At 41.3% G+C, this 25,707-nt stretch overlaps 1 protein-coding gene across 1 annotated transcript; it reads left to right on the forward strand.

Moving 5' to 3' along the window:
• Positions 1-7,695: 7,695 nt before the first annotated feature.
• On the forward strand, positions 7,696-23,089 carry NOM1 (nucleolar protein with MIF4G domain 1). The gene is made up of 11 exons (XM_038129524.1): positions 7,696-8,718; positions 9,468-9,592; positions 10,506-10,701; positions 12,532-12,855; positions 13,333-13,443; positions 14,257-14,424; positions 15,023-15,144; positions 18,902-19,034; positions 19,417-19,548; positions 20,258-20,367; positions 21,240-23,089. The coding sequence occupies exons 1-11, from the start codon at positions 7,780-7,782 to the stop codon at positions 21,415-21,417; spliced, it is 2,538 nt and encodes an 845-aa protein (XP_037985452.1). The 5' UTR covers positions 7,696-7,779; the 3' UTR covers positions 21,418-23,089.
• Positions 23,090-25,707: the final 2,618 nt, after the last annotated feature.

A 25,707-nucleotide genomic window follows, 5' to 3' on the forward strand; every position in this document is an offset into this window, starting at 1 on the left:
GGTCCTGTGTAGATCAAGTTTCTTTCAATACTCAAGTTGAAACAGAAAGAAGCCATGATCAATTTACCAAGAAAAGGAACATTAAGATCACATAGCTGGTGTTGTCTCCTTCTGTGAATGCCAGAGAAGAAAACAAGTCCTGCATATGGGCAGCTCATCCACAGACAGATACCATCATCACTACAGTGCCATGCATTAATATGCATTAACTATCTCCTCTACCAGGAAAAGAAAAAGGAAAAAATATGTATGGTCAAATTGCTAATATGCTTCTATTCCTTTCAAGCTTCCTCTTTCATCTGCAGAGCTCAAAACCAGGCAGAAGTGTCACCACAAAGGTAACAAGTCTTAGAACTGGAACCATTCACGTGCAGGATTCAGGACTAAATAAAGAACTCAGAATTCAAACCAACACCTTGACATGCCTTAAAAGGAAGGGCACGATTATTTATTTTTGGTTTTGTTGTTTCTTCTTCATTACAGGGCTGCAGGAGTCCCACATCAGGGATGAGGGCCCCACATTGTGAGGATTTATTTAAACACTTAATGAAAATATCACACCTGCAGTTAAGAATTTACAACTGCAATTATAAGATGAAGAATAAAACTGTCTCTTCAGTTGATTTCTGTAATCATAAAATTCTAAATTATACTAACGTGCCTCAATTTAAGTGTGTGTTTTCCCATGATTACTTAGAGGATTAGGATGCAGTAAGTTTAACACTGCCATTCTGAAAGTGCATCCAGAAAAATGTGGGTTGTCCTAAAAATAGATTTCTTACCTTTGCCACCAGTAAACAAGGAGGAAATTTCCATGGAGTAAACAAAAATTCAAGCTGCACTCACTCAGCCAGCTCCCTAGGCACACACATACAGTTGTGTAGGCTTTATTCTTAACATTAACTTACTTGTTAGTGTGCTTTGCTTTTTCGAAAATTATTAAGGAAAGCAAAGAAGACAAACCCTTTCATGACAATGTAATTACACAAAAAAAGGTTTTGTGTTGTTCCTGCTTTCACCTGTGTTTCAAAACCTGTTTCAGACTGGCCAACAGAAGGGCCAGCTGTAGCTGTTGAATAATGAATTCTCCTTTAAAGCAGCATGGGAAATAACTCTGACACAGTAATTTCTGTAATCTGGTAATAGTGTAGTTTCATAACTGATTATGAGTGATCTTGCTCTGTGCAGTGACTGGAAGAAGTTCTCTTCCCTTTCCCACAGCTCTCTGTGTAGCTAAATAACAAAATTAAGCCAGTCCAATGTAAAAATATCTTAGTTTCATTCTGATCAAATCTTGAATTTGGTGCATAATGCTGTGACTACTGGTGTGAGGATGGGGAAGAGCATTACCTGGACAAATTTGTGGTCGAGGTTGACCTAAAGTAGCTACAAAACTGCAGGTTTGAAAGATGGCAATCACTTGAAAGAGAAGTCATCAAGTGAAGGAGTAGATTAGGGTGGTATCTAGTTTTACATATTGCCAGACACAAACTGTGTAAACACGAGGTTACTTAAGGTCATGTGAGTATGGTTTTGTTTTGCTGGCACCACCTTTGCATGAGTCACCTAATGAGGTATCTGCAAGGCCATTGCCTGCAGCTAAGCCAGTCATGGAAGGCAGCCTTTTCACCTTGGGCTAAGGGAGTCTAAGGCACTGTCCGTCTTGCCCTGATGCAGAAGCCTCAGATGAATTAGGGTTTTTTTTTTTCTCTAAAAGTCATTATTTCTCTAAAAAACAGAGAGCAAGGAGACTGGCTCAGCTGTAGGTGTCTGTCTAAACTGAGGGAGATGATCTCTGTTGTCTGTCAGGCTTAGATCAGTGTGGCTACTTCAAAGTACTTTGAGAGAAGGGTCTGTAAGTAGAGATGTGCCAGGCACAGTCCACTGCTGCACTCTGGTTATGGTCATGTAAGTAGAGCTCCTGATCAGGAATTGTACCTTAAATTAATACTATGTTATAGATAATAACATCATGCTTTGTAACAATTGGGATTAAAATATAGAATGGCGGCCAAAATGTATAAATTGATATCGTTGCAGTACACCCTGGAGAGACCTCCAAATGCTTCATTGTATCATTGTATTTGGCTCAGACACACATGATATTTTGCATGTTTAGCAAAGCCTCAGGAAGACTGCAGTAAGACTTTTGTTAATAGCTAGGAGCACCTCACTGAGCTGAAAAAGCTGTGCAGATTGTCTCTGGAAACAATCACACCATGTACCAGAGACAAGGGATGAACAGCAGCACTGCACACTGCTATGCTGCCACTGCTTCTGTGTCAGTGGCACAGCACGTACTCTTGTCACTGTCTTCACTCTTGTAAGTAAATAAACAAACAAACAAACAAACAGGTAAAAGGTGACTTTAACAAAGTGACAGTACCTGTTGAGTTTAGGGAATTTGTTTGTTGAATTCAAGCCTTCCCAGGTATTTGTTCTGGAGTGTCACTCAAAGTGTTCTTTTTCTAAAGTTGCCTTGTCAGAACTAAAGAAATAGCTAATAAAGACTGATCTTCAGGGAACAGAATTCCAACTGGGATGTTAAAGCTAAGTAATTAACAACAAAGGAGAAAGAACAGAGGGAGAAGGATCCCTTGGTATGCATGTACAGGTTTTTGATGAAAACTGCCTTCTAAATGACAATACAAGTGTTCATTAGATAAGGTTGGTGTTTAGCACTAAATCTCCCACAGAGACAATTCTTGGCACCGAAGCTTTGATTATATAAATTTTGTGTGAAAAATGCAAAGTGCCATAATGTAGGACTTTGATCAATGGTGCTATTCTGATTTACAGTTGGTTTTTTTGAACTATGATGGGCACAAAACACTAATTTAAAAGCTCATTTTAGTTGAAATTTACCTCTTCCTTTTAAAAGCAAGAAAGTAATCTGATTGCATTTTTTCAGTCATCCTTGTGCAACATATTAGATAATCTCCTTATAGTTTAAAACTAAAAATGCTAATGGATTGGGGAAATGGGTTTCTGCTTTCACTCAGCATATCTGTCTTTTTTATGCTTGTCTAGGATCATTTATCTAAATAATAACCTTTAGTATCCACTCCTTCCTTCCAATGAACAAAAATATATTCATTATTAAAATCAGTGAATATGTATTTTCTCCCTACTTGAGTTTTGTCAGCTGAGGTTTCCACTTTCATCTTCTGCTTTTTTGGAGGGGAGGGGGAAAGCTCCAGACACCCTTTCATGAAATACTCATGGTTACTTTCTAATTTGTCTCAATCAAACAGCCTAAATGAGCTCAAACTAATGGCAGATCTCTTTTAAGGAGCGTCACCAGCGAGCACTGACTCAAATGACATTGATTTCAGGGACTAAAAGAGAGAAATGACACTGAAAAACTCAGCAAACAGCTTTCAGTCAGCACATCTGTTGGGACAGTCCCAGAGAAGAGGCAGGAATTACACCTCAAGGGGAGGTGCTGTGGGTGGAACTTCCTCAGCAGACAAACCTGCAGATACAGAAGGATCCACTTGTGTGGCTTTAGTCTCAGAATGATGGAAGGAAGATCATTTTGTACAAAGGCAGCAGAGGGAAGATAAATGACCAGCCCAAGGTCGGGTACAAAGATGATAGAAATGTGGGAGAAAATGCCAGAACAGATATTTTTCTAGACTTTGTGTAGTCAGTCGTCAGCATGCCTGGCTAAACTGTCTACAGACCAAGACTGCAGGAATTGCTTAGCATATACACCCTGGGAAAAAAAGAAAAACAAACCAAACCAAAAACCAACAAAAAAAACCCATAAACAAACCCCCAACAAACCAACAACCAAAAAAACCCCACCAAGATTCTGAGCAACAGGGATGTGTCTTTAAAGCACTGCAGAAACCACTTTCTTCACCGACCAATACCTTCTGCAATAGATGGGACTGAAATACATCTGAAGAACCAGCAACTTTGTACTGCCTTGAGACTCTGGAAAATGCTTTCCAGTAGAAAAGTGTCCTTCCACAGACGATCTTTCTCAGCAGACCAAATTTCAGTTCTGCTGATCCCAGTGGTGCCAGCATGGCATGGGGAGAGGCATGCTGTGCTGGGTACTCACAGCAGAGTCACTTGCACTGTTCAGAGGCTCTCAGTGCTTGGAATAAATTCATTCTGGCAAGAAGCTTTTATTCAGTAGAGTCAAAAAAGGCTTTGTATTTAAAGGCATGTTCTTACATTAATCAGGTTGTTTTCTCCATTGATGAGAACAAAGAGCCACCCTTATGAGCTCAGTCTAAAAGTCTTTTAGGTGCTGCTTTGATATTTCCTGTGGTGATAAATATTCTCAATAGCTGCAAATTACAAAAGAGCCAGAATCTACCTATGTGCATTATGTAGTCACTAAGGCACATTTTCATGGCATGTGGGAGGGGATCAGGAGACAATAGCAGACAGGCAGCTAAAGGAATTGTATTCTGCTCATTCTGCTGAGGGCTGGGAAATAACGATCCATTAATATAAAGTGATAGAAAAGGAAACCTGCTAATAAAGATTATCTCAGCAGGAAGCAACAATTCTATATGAACTTTCATTTCCAGTGAATCATGCCATTATGCTCAATTTCATTGCCAATGTGAAGCCTGCCCTCATGGCTTGTTCTCTGATGTGGGATCACTGTGAAAACAAAGAACAATTACAAAATGTTCCCTCAGCTCCAAATTCTTGTTTGGTAAGTGATGCTCACATGATGCAGAGATCTAAAAGTGAAATTTGTGAAATGGAAACTGGATTTCCTCCCTTTTCTGGTATTTAGACAACACAGGAATGTTGGAAGAGTCCTTGGCAGGAGTTTCTAATTTATTCACATTTTAGACCTTAAGAAGACTGTATTTACCAGTTACTCAAAGCCAAATTGGTAAATGTAAAATAATAAACCACAATATTCTGGGATAGGATCTAAAATATTTTTTGTAATGTTTTTCTTTTGATATGGCATCACTAGATTTGAATGCTGGATTAGTCTATTAAGCAGATTGGTATTTCTTTAAATATTACATTTTCTTGGCTATGATATTTTGTCTGAAATATTGTTTCAATTCTCTGAAATTATTTTTATTTCAAGAACAGGTAATAATAATTCTATTCACACATTTTGCAAAAGTAACACACCTGTTTTAACCCAAATTTTGGATTATGAGGTTTAGCAAAATACATGCTCTTCACATTTTGCTTTGTGACATGAATTATTCAGGAAGGCAAATCATGGCATTTTCTCTCTTTGAAGATACATGAAATTTCCCATTATTGGAAAGCTCTCTTTCCCTGACTAACAAATTACATTATTAGACACAAGGAAGATGCAAATCTTAGGGTTCTAAAAGCACCTAATATTTTCTCAAATTATATTCAGCTGTATTTATCTTGCATTCTGGCATGCTGCTGGATTACTGTTATCAATAAATCTATAAATAGGATGCAAAATGCATGTGAGCTGTCTGTGCATGAATAAAGAGTGGCCTGGCAATAAATTACAACATAATATATAGTTTAAAATGTAGCAAAAGGAATGCCTTGACAAATCAATGCAACATATTTTGTCAGTGAGGATGAAAGATTCATTATGCATCAGCCTTGAGAGAGCTGAATTTCTGAGGCATGGGTCACCTAGGACATATGATGTAATCAGAGAATATGGAAACATGCATTGAAAGACAAAAATAATCTTCTGAGTAATAAAGCCATATTAAATTGTCAGGTAAAATGTAAGTCCTGTGCAGTACTTCATTGTCCAAAAGAGGTCAGGAGTACCACGACAAACAAAATGAAACCTGACTTCCTCTGGATTTGGCCCCCACAGCGGGTTCAAGACCAACTCTTTTTCTGAAACTGGCTCATGTGTGCTGGCTTTCATTTGTGTTTTTCTCATGTCTGCTAATGTCTAGGCTCATCTTGAGGCTCTTTGTACAGCCAGGAAATTCTTTCCTCTGCCCAGTTTTCAATGAAACTTGGGAAAATTCAGTGTTTGGGGAACTCCAGTCACCTGCCAGACATAACTGGCACACACCCAGCAGGCTCCATAAGCCTGGAGCACAGCAGAGACTAAAAATAAGACTGACCAATTGGTTTTCCTGCTGACAGCAGCAAACAGCCATGGGACATTTAATTTCCTCTGATCACATGGATGACAGACAAGCTGTCACCAGCTGTGCAGAACCAGAAGGATGCATGACTGTTGCAGAGACACAGGCCCCAGCAGTGGAATCACCTTGTCCTGAACACTGGTGAGGGTGGAAATGCCCCAAGAGAAGTTGGCACCAGTCACAGAATGCCAGAATGGGTCAGGCTGGACAGGTCAATGGGTCAAGCAGGGTTATCCCAGAGCACACGGCACAGGATTGCATCCAGATGCTTCTGGAATTCCTGCAGTAAGGGAGACTCCACATGCTCTCTGGGCAGTCTGTTCCAGTGCATGGTCACCCATACAACAGTTCTTCATCATGTGTAGGTGGAACTTCTGTGCATCAGTTCCCGCCCATTGCCTCTTGTGCTATTTCTTGGTACCACTGAGAAGAGCCTGGCCCATCCTCTTGGCACCGTCTCATAGACATTTATATACATAAATGAGGTCCCCTCTCAGCCATCTCTTTTAGAGGCCAAACAGGCCCTGCTCCCTCAGCCTTTTCTCAAAAGAGAGATGCTCCTGTCTCTTAATCTTTGTACCCTCCACTAGACTTGCTCCAGGAGCTCCATGTTTCTCCTGTCCTGAGGGGCCCAGAACTGCACACAGCATTCCAGATGTGCCTCACAAGAGCTGAGTAGTGAGGCAGCATCACCTCCCTGACCTGCTGACAATGCCCTTCCAAATACATTCCAGGATCCCATTGATTTCTTGGCCACAAGGAAACATTGGTGACTCATGAACAGCTTGTCATCCATCAGCACCCCCAAGTTCCTCTATAGAAGACCATGGACATGGATATTGGCTCTGGCACACTCAGGAACAGACACCTGAGTGTGGCAGTGTTGGAAGGGACTTAAAATGTGAGTCTTGGCAGGTGGAGAAGTGGCCAGGGGCTGGTGTCCCTCAGCTCCTCAAGAGGCATCAGCGGGAGCCTCATGCCCCATGGGAGGGAGCCTTGTGATCACAGCCAGGGCTGTGACGGACAAATTGCTCCAGTCCTTGGCATAAGAGGGACAAGCCTTGGATTTTCTTTCTGGAACATGTATAAAAACAGGCAACATAGCTGATGAAGGGTCTGTAGCATAAATCCTATAGGCAGTGGCTGAGGGAGCTGGGGTTGTTTATCCTGGAGAAAAGGAGGTTTAGGAGCAACCTTATCACTCTCTACAACCACCTGAAAGGAGGGTGTAGCCAGGAGGGGGTCGGGCTTTTCTCCCAGGTAACGACAGACAGGACGAGGGGACACAGCCTCAAACTGCACCAGAGGGTGTTCAGGTTGGACATCAGGAGAAATTTCTTCACAGAAAGGGTGACTGGAATGGACTGCCCAGGGACGTGGTGGAGCCCCGGTCCCTGGAGGTTTTCTTAAGCACTGTACTTAATGCCACGGTCTAGTTGCCGTGATGGTGTTCGGTCACAGGTTGGACTCGATGATCTCAGAGGTCTTTTCCGACCTGATTTATTCTATGATTCTGTGATCTTAAATACACACGCACAAACGAGGGCACCTCTACCGACCGAGCGCCTTCGCTGCGGCACTCCAGGGTCGCTTCCCCTCAGAGCCGCAGCCGCCCGCTTCCGGCAGGGGACGCTGTGCCCGGCATGGCGGCCGCGCGCCGGAAGCGCCAGCCCGGCCCCTCTCCAAGATGGCGGCGCCCAGGCGCGGTGTGGCTGCGGGCAGGATGAAGCGGGGGGCGGCTGCCCGCGCCCGCCGCGGCGGGAAACTGGACCGGCTGCGGCAGGCGGTGCAGGACTACGTGCAGGCGGCCGGTGGCCAGCCGCCGCTGGCCCTGCTCAAAGACTCGGAGAGGTACAATCGCAGGAGCCGCCGGGAAGCCAGGAAGGAGAAGCGCAGGCTAAAGCGGAGCCGCCGCCGCCGACTCCAACGGGGGGAGCTGGTGGAGGGTCCCACCGCCCCGGCCAAGCCCGCTCCGGCCAAGCCCGCTCCAGCCAAGCCGGCCCCGGCCAAACCCGCTTTGGCGAAGCCCACTCCGGCCAAGCCGGCCCAGGCCAAGCCGGCTCCTGCCGCCCGCCCCGGAGCCCCGGCTTCGCCCGCCGCTGGGAAGCAGCGGCCCAGGGCGGTGTCGGCACCGGCATCGACAGCCCTTGAGGCCCCCTCCGCCGCCGCAGCCACCTCGGCGCGGAAACGGGCCCTGCTGGAAGCCAACGAGGAGGAGGAGAAGGAGATCCGGCGGCTGGAGCGGCAGCTGGGGCTCGGGAAGCGGCGCAAGAAGCAGGAGGGGCCCGCGGCCGAGCGGCTGCCGCAGAGCTTCCTGCGGGACGGGCTGGGATACGTGCTGGGAGCGCTGGGCACACGGGCCGGGCTCAGCCAGCTCTGCGAGAGCAGCGACGACGAGGAGCGGCAGGAGACCGAGCCGGGGCCGCGGGGGCGCCCGCCGGGGAAGGAGGAGCATGGTGAGGATGAGGAAGATGGAGAGGACGAGGAGGCTCAGGAAGATGCCTCAGACCCCTCCGAGGCGGATGATGAGGAAGGACACTGGGAGAGCGAGAGCTCGTCCCCCGAAGACGGCGGGGGGCCAGAGGCCAGCGAGCCCTCGAGCGAGGAGGAGGAGGAGGAGGCAGAGGTAGGATGTTCGCCTCAGACAGCACAGACCTGCTTCCCAAAGCACATCCTGAGCGTAGAGCAGAGTTGTATCGCCGCTTTTAAGTCCCGGTGTTCGCTGTCTAGTCGGACCACGTGGAGTGTTGTCCTGGTTCGAAACAGCCGGGCCCAGCGACAGTGTTGACTTGAGGGGTCTGCCAGGTCCTGGGAGAGTTCCCGAGTCAGGCTGGTGGCAGAGAATGCCCTACAGCACAAGGCATGTGGGAGCTGTGTGTGAAATCTGCAAATAAAAGGAGCTGCCCTGACATTAGAGTGTAAGAATATGATCAAGCCCTTCTGCAGAGAGAGCTCGTGTAGAAATCAGCAGAGGTTGCACACTGAAGTGTTGCTTTCTGAACTATCTTGGAGGTTCTGCCAGTATTAGGTCTTGTTGAATGGGTGGAGGAGAGGAGGTCACACAGGGCATTTAGCTTTCATGGGCCTAAATAAAACTTGAGTAAAACCAAGACTTAAGATGCCAGGTTTTAATGACCATAACTTAAAGAAAGTTAGGGAAGAGGGGCTTTGCTGTCGTCAAGTTTGTCATAAAGGGTAATTTTTTTGCCTGCTTCTTTTCTTCATGTTGTTCCTTTGGTGTAGATTATTAGATGGTAAGACACATCCTTAACTAAAAGTTTGGCACTTTAATCTTAAATAGAAATGTGTATTTGTGTTCAAGTGTTTAAGATACTGGTCTCATCTGATACCTTGTTTTCTTGTTTTCCTCCTAAGAATGACAATCACGGCGCTACAAAGTATGTTCCTCCTCAAATAAGGAAAGTGCAGGAGACACTAGATGACAAGAAAAGAGAAGAATTGGGAAGACTGAAGAAAATGGTGAATGGCCTCATTAATAGGTAGTGTAATGAGGAAAGTCATTAATCTTTCTGGATCAATGTGACAATGCTCATCATTCAAGCCCAGGTGGCAAGGATGTGGCATTTCTCTTCACAAACTGGTTTTAAGTTGGCAGTCATGTCTGCTATTGTTAAGAATAATTATCTTTATTGGTATAAATTCTTCAAAGTTAGTCATTATAGATGTTGAAAAATCTAGAAAATAAATTTAAGGTTGGGCTGGATTCCACACAGCAGTTCCCTGCAAGTGTTAGGTATAATTCACTAAGTGTCAGTTGGAGTATGCTTATTAAAAAAAAAAAAACTCAGAAGAAAACAGTTTTTGGTTTGTTTTGGGTTTAAAAAAATAAATTAAATTACTACAACTGAGGAGGAGCAACCCTTCCTAGGTTAAAGTACTGCAGAATAGAAAAACTAATTAACATTCATTTCAATTTTAGAGTATTTTTAAAATCAGAAATCTATTGGCAATTTTCATCTGTTACCTGTAAAACATAGATTAGAGTTTGTTCAGTCATTTGAAATTTGATATATCATATGTGTTAAATTATTAATTATTTCATACTTAATTTCTTCAAAGACTGTGATGTGCCACAGTTATAACTGCTAAACCAGTCTCTTTTTTTATAAATCTGTTCACTAAGCAGATTGACAGTTTGTAAATACTGTTGCTAACATGTTTTTACATGTATTTTTTTTAACTACACTAGAATTTAATGTACTATACTTTTTTAGTTTAGTAAACACAGAAAAATACAAAAGGTTCCTTCCAGTCATCTTATCAATCTTCAATCCTTTCTTCTTAAGTCAAACTAGTAACTCTAAAAAGAATAGCTGTTTGTTGGGTGAACTCAAAATTGTGGAATCATGTAAGGAGAAGAAAGAGTGAACATTGGATTTTGTTTCTCCATAGGTTGAGTGAACCAAATTTGTCCTCCATCAGTGGACAGATGGAAGAGCTCTACATGGCCAACAGCAGAAAGGACATGAATGACACTCTGACAGACATTCTCATGAGTGCCTGTGTTACTCCAGTGGCCATGCCTGCAAGACTCGTGATGGAGCACGTCCTTCTGGTCAGCATCCTTCATCATAATGTAGGAATTGAGGTAATCCTTGTGCTTGGGACAAATTGTATATAATAATACATATTGGAGAATGTTTTCCTTGACATTTTGTTTGAATTGCCTTGTAATTTTTAACTATGGGGCACAAACAGGCATCTTTAGTTGAGTTTCATCAGTGTTTTGTGGACTATTTGCAAGGCTTCCACAAGTGAAAGGGTCTAAGTCCATTGCTTTATCTGATTTTATCTCCACCATGAGTTACCACTCGTCAGTTATAAACCCATCATTTTTTCATCACAATCTTTCTGCAACCAGTAGAAAAGTTTCTGACCTTCAAAGTTTCTAACCTTCAGCTTCTCTTCCCTTTAGTTACATTAATCCATTTCTGCTCTCATGGGTACATGGGGGTATTGTTTTTGAACTATGTATATCCAGATAAGAAAAGTGTTGCAGCTACAGGAGTCCTTTTACAATGATGGATAAACTTCTTTCCTAAGCAAATCATGCAAGTCATCCGTGGAATTGAGTAGTTGTAACATGGAATATTAAAAGCTTCAAAAAGCATGGCAATTTTTGGAGGGGATTTTGTTTTGTGTTTTTAAGCCTGATGAATGAGGTAAAATCCCTCTTGCCCAAGCTGATGCTGAAGCTCCTGATGTCAAAGGGAATATTTTAGCTAATTGCAGTGAAATGTCTGTCAGGAAACAAAGTTGTTTCAGCAGTGTATTCCTATTAGATTACTCTTTTTTTCTTCCCTCCACATCTCAATGCAAAAGATGTATTAATGCAAGTTTTTTCAGTTTGTCATCCTGTGGCCTGAATGCTGGCTCTGAAACCATATTAAATATCAGATGGATGCAATTAAAGCAGCTTTCTCTTTGTAGCCTTGGCATTAAACTTTTATTTTGTCTCCCTTTGCTGCTTGAAAGGTAGTTCTGACTGCAGATACCACGTTTCTGTAAAATAAATGTACAATATGCATTACATGAAAGTGTGACAGTACAGCTGCACTGAAGATTAGGTTGAGCAATGCAGAAGTTGCCCTGTGTGTAGAAATTGTTGCAGCCTTTGGATGGTTAACACCCAAGCTGGGTCAAGGCTTGTAATACAAGTCAATACTGCTGCTGAGACTTCTGGTTTTCTTAAAGTCAGCAGATTTTAGCACAGTAATAGTGGGTGAAGGTCTTACTTAGCAGCAATGTATTCATTACCTCCCTGTGTTTTAGAGCCTATAGACTTCCTAATCCAGCCTTTAGCATCAGTTCTCTCTTCAGAAATAAATATATTCCAAAATTTCTTTTCCCAGCTGTACTACTGACAAACATCTAAGAATTATCCTCACTTCAAAAGCAGCTGCACCTTATGCTCAGCAACTGTGAAAACTTGGTATTTTGGGGATTTTTCCACAATATTATTTTTTATCCTTCTATTAAGGATTTTGTTCTGGAATGACAAACTCAGGAATGTGTTTGCTTTTTGAAATGCAGCTTTTCCTGGATGAATGACTAGCAGTAACAGCATGCTAGTGTGACAGCTGGAAAGATGCTAATATGTGTCCATGAATATTATGTAAATAAATGCTGGTGTATGTGTACGGTAGGTTCATAATATTTGTTTTTCTTGCACAGGCTTTAAAAGGCACCTGGATGTCTAATGTGAGGTGTAAATAACATAGACTTCTACAAAAATGTCACACCACTTAGATATTTGTTTATGTAAATGTAGAACATCCCTATTGGTTGAAAGGAGCAACAGTATTTCTTTAAAATTAATAGTGGCAGTGACCCAAAAGTGAGTTTTACAGATGTCTGTAAAATCTACTTAGAGTTAACTGCTGGATTTTTTTTTTTCCCTTAATGGAATTGTTGCCAGGTCGGTGCTCACTTTTTGGAAGCTGTGGTGAAGAAATTTGATGAACTCTGTAAAAGTGATGCTGAAGGGAAGGAATGTGAAAATCTGCTCGCCTTGATTGCTCATCTGTATAACTTCCATGTGGTTCATTGCCTGCTGATCTTTGATATTCTGAAAAAGCTTGTTAGCACTTTCACTGAAAAAGAGATTGAGCTGATTTTGTTTCTTCTGAAAAATGTGGGCTTTTCCTTAAGAAAAGATGATGCATTGGCTTTGAAAGAACTGATCACTGAAGCCCAGAGGAAAGCAAGCACAGCAGAGAAGAAATTCCAGGATCAGACAAGGGTATGTGTTTGTTCTAAGGATTTCATATTCTCAACAGCCTATAATAAGTACTTGGATACATAGTTTAATTTACAGAAGTATTTTCTGCTACATTCTATTCATTGTCTAAATTAGCATTAGTGTGACATTTGTTATTTGCATTCTTCTTGTCTGTCTTTCTGCATCAGTTCTTAGGACACACATGCCAAAATGCTCATGATGGGTGAGACAGGACTGGTTTGTGTCTTATGCAATGGACAGTTTTTCTGTTTCGTGATACTTTGTACACTTCAAAAAATGGTCAGGTGTTTAGCAGATGAAGCTTGTACACAAATTAATGTAATAGAGATAAAAGTAAACATGTTGTATTTAAATTTTGGTGTACATTGGCAGCTGAGCTGCTTATTCTCACAGAATAGTAATTTCAAAGTACACTCTTGTACTTTATTTAATAAACCCACAGCTTAGAATTGACAGAACTTCTTCTTTCCCCGATAGGTTCGGTTCATGCTGGAGACTATGCTGGCCCTCAGGAACAATGACATGCGTAAGATCCCTGGCTATGATCCTGAGCCAGTTGAAAGACTCCGCAAATTGCAGAGAGCACTGGTGAGAACTTTCTTGGCTGGTGTAGCCTTGTTATTCTTAATCCAGGATTAATTATTTGTATTGGATGCCAGCTTTCTTGGGGATTTTTTGTTGATGGGTTTGTTGTTTTGTTTTTGGGGTTTTTTTGATTGATTGATTTTTGGGGTATTTTTGACAGAATGGGCAGTTTGTCTAGAACAACCCAGTATAAAAGGGATGAAAGTAATTTATCAGTGCAGGATGTGCATATCAGCTTAAGAGGCCAGGCAAAAACAAGCTAGGTAACCTAGTTCTGTAAGATTTCCTCTCTTAAATTTTTGTGGTCCTTCTGATGCACTTCTAGACTCTGTTGCTGAAAATTCTTATTTTGTTCAGAGCTTAAAATTTTTGTTTTTTGAGCTGTACAATGCATGAGGCAGTTTGTTGTGTCATTTTATGTAGTCACAGGTGTTCAAAAGGAAAATCATGACCAGATTGTATTTTAATGTGATTTGAATTTTAATCAAACTTTGTGATTGGAAGGTATCTACTTTTTAGATTAGTATCTCTTTTTTCAAATAAAAAAACCAAGAGCTTCTACATGTAGATTTATGCAAATTTATGCATTTTTAAAATTACATCATATGGGAAACTTGTAAATTCTTTTCACATTGCTGATTGAAATAAAGGTTAGGGAGGAAACATGGCAAGACCTTTCTGAAGATATGAATTTATATGTTTAAAGTTTTTGTTTAAAAATAATTTTAAGTAATTATTGTTGTCTGTAAGAAGAGAGAAAAAAGGTTTCAAATAAAAGCTTTTGTGTTTGTTTTTATTTTTGTTTTGTTATTCAAGGTTCACAGCAGTGGTTCAGGAAAAGACACCCAGCTCCGCGTGTCCCTGGAGTCTCTCCTCAGCGCCGACCAGGTCGGTCGCTGGTGGATCGTGGGGTCATCCTGGAGTGGAGCACCAATGATCAGTGATACAAAAAGCCAGGCTCAGCAAAAGCTGCATGTAGGAAAGGTAAATCCAAATTAAAAGTCGAAGTATTTGTGATTTCTTGAAGATTTTTCATATGTGTCAGTAAGTTCATTTCAGAGCCCGCCAAAAAAACCTTCATGTGCTCTTGGAAGACCAAACTTTTGGACTGTAAATTCTGCTCTGTTTTTTTAAAACACTGTACTCATGTGCTTCATAAGAGCTGTTACTACAAATGTGGTGTAGCTTGTTTTTTCTTATCATGTGGAATTGCTGAGGTGAAAGAAGATACTGGACTCAACAGTGGATCTGCTAGTAGGAATTCTGACAGGTTGTGGTGTCTATCTGTGGCATATATCCCAGCTGATTCAAAAAGTAATGTGATGAGATGGTTATGGTGAATTACTTATGTTAAAGAAGCATGTCTTAAAATTAATTGGCACAATTAAAGTAGATTAAGATGTATTTCCATAGGTGAAAAAGCTCCTGACGATGCCTGTGCCTCTGGACAAAAGCTCAGGACCTTTAGATTGGTGATGCATGGTTTACTGGAGAGCTTCACTGCTGATGTTATTTAAGGCCGTACAGAGATAGCTTTTTTTAAGGAAAACAGGAATAAAATAGCATATAACTTTATTTTCAGGTGAGTTCAAAAATAATGGAGCTTGCTCGTAAGCTGAGAATGAACACTGATATCAGGAGAAGTATTTTTTGTGTCTTGATGACAAGTGAAGACTTCATGGATGCCTTTGAAAAACTTCTGAAGTAAGTACAGCCTCGTACAGAAATCAGCCCAGAGCTAAAAATAGGTTGTAAATGCAGCATTTCTGGTGTGGGCTTAAGAACACTCAGATGATAATGCAATTAAAAGAAGTGTATAGCTAAGAATCCACATGGGGTAAAAGGGTAGGAGAAGGGCCCAGAACTGTGGTGTAAGGATTAATGGGGGCAGGCAGAACTGACTGGCAGGCAGAGGAAAGGAATAGCCCCTGTTGTTGTCACTCCTGGCTGTAACTGTGACTTGCAGCATTTGATGTGAGGAGCCTGTGTCTTTTTGCATTGGAGCTGTGTATCTCAGCAGAGTGGATGGAAGGCTGCTGCTGGCTTATTTCCTTATAAAGGCAGACCAGAAGCCCTTGCAGATCATCTTTTGGGTTTTTTGCTGGATTGCTGTGATTTCTGTAGTACTGCCACTTCTTTGACTTCTTGCCACCTTGTTCAGCCATCTCTGATCATACTTGCATGACCTGGTAGTGCTCTAGCACCTCCACCTCCCTCTTGCAGAATTTATTAGCTTTGGGTTTGCTTCACATGAAGACCAGTTCCCTTACCCCTTGACAAGCAGCTCTTCAGAAGATGTGATCAGGGAAAAGCTCAAACTAAGCTATTCCTTGTGTTTGTCAGAATATTATTTGTAAGTCTGTAGGAACGGGGAAGGGAAAGATCAGGTCTGAACTTTTCTGTCTCAGCCTTGTAACTCAAGGGTATTGTCTTACCAGGATGGCATGCAATTATTTAATTTGCTTACCGAAACAAAACAGACTTTGTAATAAAGTCAACTAATATTTGATTAAATGCCACTTTTGCAAAACACAGCTTGGACTTGAGACTGTGATGGAGTCATTCCAATATCTTAATACGGCCTGTTCAATTAAAAGATATTAGCTGCTGCTGCAGCTCTTGCCAAGACCTGGCAGCTCAATTTGCAAATTGGACTTGACTCTCATCTGTGCTATTTAAGCCAGTACACAAATCTGAATACATACAGGCTTGGCAGAAAATCTCTCTGCAGGCTGCCTGGTGTGTGTCGGTGCTGATGTTTATACAGCAAACTCAAAGAGAGGAATTCTTAAATCTGGCAGAGTATAATGGAAAGTACACATAATTGTCAGTGAAGGAATTCGCTTCAGTGTGAACATGTGTTCCAGAGTGTATGGGAATTTGTATTGTTGATGTCTCATAAGGAAGAGCATATAAAGAAATATTTAAACTGTTCTTGTTGATTCATCTGCTGCTAGTTCTGTGGCAGAGTTGAGGTGTGGTTAAAGGATAATTTGAACTATTTGCAATCTAGGCTGCTATAGTTTTTCTAGTCCCTTTCCTCCTTACTGCAGATGAAAGTTTAGTTTGAAGCCAGAACAGCTCCGTGAAGTGGCTCAGTGATTGCAGAGGTGTCAGTGAGGAGAGAGGGCTGGGAACATCACTGATGACAAAGAGGAGAGAGAGTCTGGATGCTCTTAATCAGCTGAAAAGCCACACCTTCACAAACCACAGTTTCACTCAGGAGAGAGAATGAATGCTGCTTAAGTTTGATGGAGAGGCAAGTTTTGAAGGTAATTTGTAGACAGAAAGAATTTGAGAAACTTCACATCTCAGAAAATACTGAGCCACTCATGAAAGGCTCAGCTATCCTATTGGAGTGAGATGTGTAATTCAGGATAACTTTGTGTCAGCAAGTTTTTCCAGACAAAATGATTCTCCATTTCTTGCTAAATACTACCAAAGTGAGTGTATCTACTAATATAATTTGTATCTACTAATATAATTTGAACTGATTTAAAAGGGGGTTTAAGAGTTGCTATTTTTGATCTGAGGGCAATGATAGTCTTGGGCTTCAGCTGATGATAACTAACCTACTTGGAGGCAGACTTCTGCTGGTGACAACCTGCTTCAGAGGCAGTTATCACACTTACAGAAGGATCAAGATATACAAGTCCATGGGAATACTGTAACTCATGAATAATTGAATCAGTGAGGTGGTTTCACATTCTTTATCAAAAAATATCAGGCTTATGAAATCTACACAGGTTTCATAAGCCTGATATTTTTTGATAAAGAATGTGAAAAGGTTTAAGGTGAGGCTCAGCAGTGAAAGACAATCCAGACTCTTAAATTTTAGATGTTTAGGAGTTCTAGTTCTGTGAAGAAGTGAAGGTAGGAAGAAAATTGAATATCCAAGTGCTGTCACTTGGTTCCAACTCTGGCAACATGAGTATTTCCTAGATAAGCAAGTCATGATAGGAGTGATGATGAACAAGTAAAAGGAGAGTGTGCCAAACCAGTGATTGCAGTGTAACTTCCCAAGTCATCTCTTAAATGCAAATCTGATGGCTGAAAACCTGTATACTTGTAAAAAAAAACCCTTTTGTGGCTCTGAAATCAGATGGAACTTGGCTGATGGGAGAGCAGGTGTGTTATGACACAGACACAGCACTTCCAAGTAGTGACACCTTTTGGAAGTGCAGACGTCTCAATTTTTACTGCTCATTAGCCTAGAAATCATCCCAAATTTTCCTACTGTAAAATTTAAATTCTAGGGAGTTTGGGCTCAACAGCAGTGCTTTCTCTGTTAATCTGGGGTGTCAGTGGTCACAGGCCATGCAGATGTCTGGAGGTGTGTACAAAGGAGGGATATTGGCATCAAGTAATGACCAACTACCCTACAGACAGTGAGGCAAGTTCCAGTGGAGTCAAACTTGGTTAGAAAGTACTCTTGAGTTGTACTATGAAACTTGAACTTGAAGCAATGAGAAGAATTTTGTTTGATATTTTTCGGATTCTAGTATGATACATTTTTCATTTTAATTGGTTTTTGGCAGCATTAGGAGGTTAAATCACAGACCAGGTGCACTGTGAGTTAGTCACTATTCCATGCCAGAGGGTCTCAGCCCTGTTTTACACTGGTCAGCTGTTGGAGTGGGAAGGCTGCTCAGTCCTTGGCCTCCATGCTGAGGCAGCCAACATAAGATGGATACATAGATACATAGATAGATACTGTTTTCTCCAGGCTTTTTTTTTTTTTAAGGTGCTTTGTAGTCACTGACTGTATCCTCTTAGGCTACTATCAAACAAAAATAAATTTCATGTATCAGGTAGCATGGATTTGACCCAGAGATTAAAAATTTCATATTGCAAAGTAAGAAAAACATCTAAGAATATTTTCCTATCCCTGCTAAGTAACACAGAAGAGAAGGGCCCTGGAAATGTTTCTCCAAATAGGCTTGCACTGATCCAAAGGCTGGTTTTCCTCACATGACCATAAGTACAAGCATGAGATTATCACAATGGGACCCTACAGTTCTTGTTTCACTATTTAGCCTTTGTTTCACAATTTAACCCTTGTGGTACCTGTGGGTGCAGTGCTACTGCTGGTAGCTCTGTGCCCTCTCTCCTGTTCATGGAGAGCTGCAAACATGGAGTGGGATACCTTTCCTTCCCTGGGCAATGATAATACTTTTATCATTCCACTTCTGTTTCTTGAGGTCTTACTCTTGCATCTCCTCCTTTAACACCCATAATGCTTCAGCATTTCCACAGAGCCATACCAGGATACTTGTTTAGCCAACACGTTGGAGTGCATTGGGAGTTTTAAAGAGTTTTAAAGTACTTTGTAACAAGTAAAATTTAATGTGATGTTTGGAGAGGTTTTAAAATATTACTCTCAGATGTTGACTCTAGCTCTTACTTTGTGTCAGCAAGTTTTTTCCTTACAAAATGATTCTAATTTCTTGCTAAATTTTAGGCTTGGACTGAAGGACCAGCAGGAGAGAGAAATAGTTCATGTCATCCTTTACTGCTGCTTACAGGAGAAGACATTCAACCCCTTCTATGCATTTTTGGCTAACAAGTTTTGTGGACATGAAAGACGATTTCAGGTAAAGACAAATCTGTTGCTTCATTGGTTTTGTGTCGTGACTGTGGTTAGGAAGACAGTTACTGAATACCTGAGAGTGGGTGCATGCCTCTTAGGATGTTGTGCATGCCTGTTAAGATCTTGATCCCAAGGGAAAATTCTGCTGGTGTGGCTAAGCATTCAGTAAGGCATACTCATGGTCAGATCTGAATAGGAAATGAAATGCTGGATGTTTTATTTCTTCTGTTTTATGCATTTTAAAATAATTGGAACAGTCTGATCAAGCATTTCTGTTAATTAAAGGAGGGCTTGTAAAGAATACAAGGTCAAAAGGTTTATTATGTTGTTACTCAATTAAACAGCCACTTGATTTGTAGGATTATTTTTTTACCTTTGACCCCTAGGTGACATTTCAGTTTAGTATTTGGGACAAAATCAGAGACTTAGAAAACCTGTCAGCTGCTGCCATCTCCAACTTGGTTTCACTGCTGGCTCACTTAATAAGGACAAAATCACTGCCACTTTCAGTTCTCAAGGTTGGTGGGTTTTCCTTTCAAATCCTTCTGTGTTTTCACTGCATTTGCTAGTTCTATGGAAGGCATATTTTCTCTGTTGCTTATCTGGTACTTCAGCTGATTATGCTAAGACAAACTTGTTTTAAAATTACCAAATTGTTCCAGTTGATTATGGTAATGCTGTCATTTAGGGAAGGGAACCTGTGGGGACACAGGCATAGAGAAAGTCTACATTTCTTTATCTAGAGCAGTTGTGAGATTATTTCCTTTAGCGTATCCAGAGTTGGAACTGAGACTCCTTCATTAGCAGGCTTTGCCAGTGTTTTTTGTGCTATGGTTTTTAGCTGATGTTGTTTTTATTAGACAAGAAAGTGCTGAGTAGATTTCTTGGATTGCAGAATGGGTAGTCCATAGAATTCTATTAGAAAAGTAACTGGAATATATTAAACAGGCAATTAAATGGATTGTGCCAGGTACTTACAAAGTATTTATCTAATTGAGAAAGGACATCTGGTATTCTGGTACCAGTAGACTTTATTCCTTAGAAGGTTCTTTGCTTTCATTATTGATTGGCTTTTGGAGGCTGCCTTCTCAGGTAATTATTCTTTGCTAAACTCAAGGCTCAGTACATGCAGAGGCCAGTTGGTGTGCTTAAAGTTCTTCATTTAGGAGAGAAGACCAGCTGTTTGAAGTGCTTGAATTAATCTCATTGTCCCTCTGTGTCTGCCAGGTAATTGAATTCAGTGAACTGGACAAACCCAAAGTCCGTTTCTTACGACAGGTACTAAGCACACTGTTAACCAAAGCAGATGAGGAAGAAATTACTGACATTTTTATGAGGTAAGTGATCACTGGCATCTCCAGAGAACCCTTGTTGAGTAGTAATTAAGAAGACAAAAAGTTTACCTATTTTGTTTGAAATTGCACTGTGCCTTTTCCACACATCAGCCCTCCATCCCTTAAAATGTGAGCTCTTCCTGGCTGAGTGGGGCCAGTGTGTCATCTGTGTGTTGGTACAGGCTCTGACAGAGATGCACCTGTGTTATGCAAAATAAGGCTTCCAGATATTCAATGTATCATTTTGGTCATAGGATTTTCATGAGCAGAGCTGTGTAATTCCCTGTTTCCCTTATTGCTGTACCACCTGTGTTCAGTGGGATTCACTCTGCCAGCTGTCATTGCTAGGATGTATCTTAAGAAGGAAAAGAAAGTGATATTAAAGAGGCAAATGTTTGGGGTATTTTTAATGGATTTTTTATCAATGTTCTCTGAAAAATCTTATTTTTGATATGGGACAGGAGAGGCTGGGAAATTTCCATCCTTAGAGATGCTTAGGGCTTGAGTGGATAAGACTTGCAATATCACATAAAGTTTCAAAAAATTAGGTGGTGATGTTTCAGCTGTCATGCAACAACACAAGGAAGCTTGAACACAGAGTTTGCCTTGTTTTTTGCTGTAATGTAATTGTTTACATAAAGCAAGCCTTAGGCTGCAATATTCCTTTTTATTGTTGAGGCCAGTTGTATGTCGAGTGTTTGGGCTGTTTGCCAAACCAAGGTAGGCTTGGTAATTTGAAAGCTTCTTCAATAAAACTTCTTTTATAGGTTAGATTTTTTTTTCTTCCTGCAGCTCTATTTGAAGAAGATGATAAAATTAAGAAACTTCTGAAACGGGGGAAGACTAAATGATATTTTTGATCTGTATCTTTACAGGATATCTGACAACCCCAAACTGGGAGTGCTGCGGGAAGGCTTGAAACTCTTCCTCACCCACTTCTTACTGAAACATGCCCAAGCCCAAAAGAGCGCTGAAGAAGCTAGCTTGTTAAAAGAGAGAGTGGAACTAGCAACCAAGGCTTTAGAAGCAAAAGAACCCAAATTGAAGCTATAGTTATACTTTTTCTAATAAAACATACAGAAAAACCAAGCTGGGGTCTTTCAGACCTAAATAATTGAGAATGAGGAGAGCTGTTTTACTCTAAAGGATCAATTTTCTTTATGTAAACAGTTACTTCACTCTATGTGCTAGTTAGAGGTTTAATTGAGGGGGATACAGGGCCTTTTTGAAGAAAGTGAAAATGTAGTTTTGTCATGTCCCTTTTTGGGACAAGTGCTTCATGTTGACTTTTGGTATCTGGAGAAGAGGGTGAATTTCTCTTCTGTGATACTTTTTCAGCAGTGGTGTTCTGCATTGCATATTCTAGCCTTTCATTTAAAGTAACAAAAGGAGCAGCCTTAACTAAAGGCTTTTGATAAGGAGCCCTGGTACTCACCTGAAAAACAGGGCCACTAGATGGCACAAGCACTGGTGAGTCGGCTGGGGAAGAAATCGACTTTTTTCTTAAAGTGTTGGAAGTTATTTGCTAATTCTGTGAATTGATTCCCTGACTGTGGGTCAGGAAAAGATCTTCAGTTGGATTCAAAGCTGTAGCAAAGCAACTTGAAGATCTGTCTTTGCCCAATTATATTGGGTTTAGAGATCACAGCATACTTTTATGGCTTTTTTAGCCTGTATTTCACAGTTTTATAATTGGAGTTGCCAAATCACTTGTGTTAATCAGATTTTTCTAGACATAAACAATATCATCAATATGAATCTTAAGATAATACCTCCCATAAGAGTTTGCTCACATTTTTCATTTGGATGCTTAAAAAAAATAGGCACATTTCTTTCTGTAACACTCTGTAAATGGTTTGTTTCTTTTGTCACCTTACCACTACACATTAAACTGCCGTTTTTCTAAATGCTTTGGAGTTTGTGTTAGCTTTACTCTGGCTGGCCTGCCAGGAAGGGCATGACCTTAAATTAGGTGGAGAAGAGAAGTACTTTCTTGTCTGGAATGTGCATCTGTGATCTACCTGTGTTGGAATTGTCAGCCCTGTTTCTGTAGCCAACTTGCCTCTGGTGTCCAATGGGCCATTTACCTATGGTGCCTCCCAATTTGCCTTTGATAACTGACCTTTCCCTGTTGCCAAAATTTATTTTTTAATCAAGTTGTTAAATGTAGTATATTCTGCTTACTCAGGTGTACTGTTTCCAGGGGGAGAAGTGCTTCCCCCTGCAGCCAGGGAGCTGTTTTTTCTCACCTTTCCTCTGAGAGGATAGAGCAAGCTTTACAGAAAAAGATGTGCTGGGAGCAGAGAGACCAGTTACTTTCAAAATCCTGGGTTAAACTAGCAAAGTAACAACAGCAGAGGTTTTTATCAAAATAACAAAGCAAGATGCTTTTTTTTCAGCCTGGATTTTTCAGCCTGATTCATACCACTGTCAGCTTTTAAGTGTACAAAACTTAAAATTCATTGCAATAAAATTAATTACAATGTCTTCTAGAATTCATACCAATTAACAAAGTGTGGGCAGCAGCAGAATTGATGCTATTTTGGTGTTTACAAAAGTTACAACTTTAGGGGGTGTGTGTAAACATCTCCCAATCAACCATGCCAAACCTTTAAGTAAAAGTTTGGAGTATGGACTCAGGAGAAAATCTGTGCAGGCCCCTAGAAATAGCTGCTGTGGAACACACGGGACTCTGTGAGTAAAAATTGTTCCCCCTACACTGCAGCAGCCACTTAATTGCCCTTTTTGCAGGAGTTTAGGTAGACCCAGCATGTCAACATGTTGGTGGTTTAATAACACACAAATGGAAATCCAGCAGGCAGATTGAGGTGACTGTTCTGCTGGAGATGAATTTTGAATCCTCTTCCTTAGCCCAAAGGTGCCAGGCTGCCTGTCCTGCCTGGTGTGGGAGCTGACCAGCTTTGCTGCTGTGGCAGCACTGTGTTTTATGGGTGTGAGCATTCACTTGCTGCAGCTGCCTGAGGTGGTGCAATGCAGGTGTTGCTGTGCAATTAGAGGAGATGGTTTTAACCTTACAGTCAAGAATTACAATTGCTTTTTTTTTTTTTTCCCCACACTGAGACTTGCATGAATTATTTCTCCCAAAGAGCTCATATGTTTTGTTCAAAATTAGTGTTATCAGAGCCATTGTTTTGTTTCTGAAGAAAACAAATTTTACCTGCCTGGGATTTTGCATTCAACAGATTTATGTATAAACATCATTTTAAAAAAATAAAAAATACTTTTCAAGGAAAGCAGCAGAAATACACTGCCAGCCCACAGTGCTGTAGTCACATCAATGATGGGTTTTGGGGGTGATTCTGCACAAGTCCCATCCTCTCACTGTGATGCAGTGAGGGAATAAGTGTCTGACGGTAATTTGACAATTCCAGGATATATGTGAATTCCTGAGTCTTGGGTCTTGTCATATTTAACAACTTTTTCCATGGTCCTACTGGCCAGACTGCCACAGCTCGACAGAGGGGGAAGGCCTGGCAGACTCTGCTGTTGATGTACATGAGCATCTGCAAGCTGTTGCTTCAGTGGTTATTACATTCCAAGGATATAAAGCACGTGTGAAGATGAAAGCAGAAAGGATTTTGTACTTATTTATATGTGCATTTATATTAAAATATATATGAATAATGCATTTTATAGGTATTCTACATGTATGCTTCTGTGTCTGAACATATATTATACACAATGTATGTACAAAATTATACACAACCATTTTTTGCATGGATCATACTTCTAACCCTAGAGAAAAAAACTTGTCCCAGCAGAGCTGTCCCTGCCAGAGTCTCTCCTCCTTCTAGGAGGGCTGTAAGGTCTCTGTGAGAGCAGCAAGACCAAATGCTGGCAGTTGCCTTCCCACAGGACTGCACACTAAGCACTGCCTGCCAGCAGAGGCTGCTGGGGAAGTTACACCTGGCTGGGACACATTTTGCTTTTTCTGCACAGAATAAGTGTTCAATAACACACACAAATACAGCCCGTTGAGGTTTCTTCCTGTTGAGTATTAGTCTGGCAGCCCATGTCGAACCCCTGTGAGAAATGGTCCCTGATCGTTCCAGTAATGAAGATGTCACTTAAAATATCCCAAATTCTTCCATACAGCAGGTTTGGGAGAGTTGCTACTTAATGAGAAGAAAAGGGTTTTGGATTGGTCAAAATACAATATGCTGGAAAGCCGAGCAGCTACAGTTGCAACACTAATCCTTACTCCCAGCAGACCCGTGGAAAACCCGGTGTGATTTGCTTTAGATGCATTTAACAAAAAGCCGGATGTTTGATTTTTGAGCCGTGTAGCAGAAAATTTCAATTCCCCCTTTAAACAGCACGATCTGCTCACAGCTACTATGGCAGCTTCGATTTTTGTTTTCTTTTAAGCTGGACAGCAGTGTTTTAAACCTTCTCTGTTTTCTGTATCAAAATTAACAGGGCGGTGAAGTCTGGTTTTTAGCTTTGGCCGGAGCGTTACGCTGATAAATCACACACAAGTCCTTTTGGCAGGGTTTTAACACCACACCTGAACGAGCCAAGTATCTGCAGGGCTTTTTTTCACTTGACATTTTTCCATTGTCCTGCACGCCGGGGATGAGGGGCTGATGTCAGTCGTGCTCCCAAGGTGCAGACGCAGCGGGGCTGCCCTGCCTGCTGCTAGGGAAGGTGTGCAACCCAATCCAGTGCTCAGAGCACATCTGGGATCGTTTCATTCCCATTGTTCTGCGGGTGAACTTTGCGCATGAAAAGCAGCAGCAGCCAGTGCACGACAGCGGTTTCAGCTTAATAAATATGTGAGTGGCAACTCTTAATGCTCCAATTTTTGCTGCACTGATCATAATTGCAGCTCAGTTCCCAGTTAACATCCCGTGTGTGTGAGTCAAGATACGATTTTTTTTCCTGCAGTTCATAAAGCAATTTTGTTTTCAGGAGACAATTTGATCTGTAGGGTCCCTTTTAAAAGGCTGAGTGTAATTTTTACCCAAGACCTTTTGGGTTGGACTGATTTCAGGGATTGTGACTCTTTTACTATGTGACACTTTTTGTGATTTCATCTCCTGGAGGAACTTTCCTTCACCCTCCAGTAAAGCATAGTTTAGCATGAGGCTTGCAGGCATGGGCAGCAAAGCTGCCTGTAAGAAACAGCTGTGCTATGCATCCCCAAATTCTGGTTTGACCTGCAGCCTTGCTTTAAAGCTAATTACAGTAGCCTCCCCCTAATTTAGATGCATGCTCAATTCCAAACTGGATACCACGTGGTTTCCCTAATAACGCTTTAAGGAAATGAATGAGCATCTATCAAGGATAAGCTTAGGAAGAGCCAGCTGGCACCAAAAAATC

The sequence above is a fragment of the Motacilla alba genome, chromosome 2, assembly GCF_015832195.1.
Source record: "Motacilla alba alba isolate MOTALB_02 chromosome 2, Motacilla_alba_V1.0_pri, whole genome shotgun sequence".
Lineage (NCBI taxonomy): Eukaryota > Metazoa > Chordata > Aves > Passeriformes > Motacillidae > Motacilla > Motacilla alba.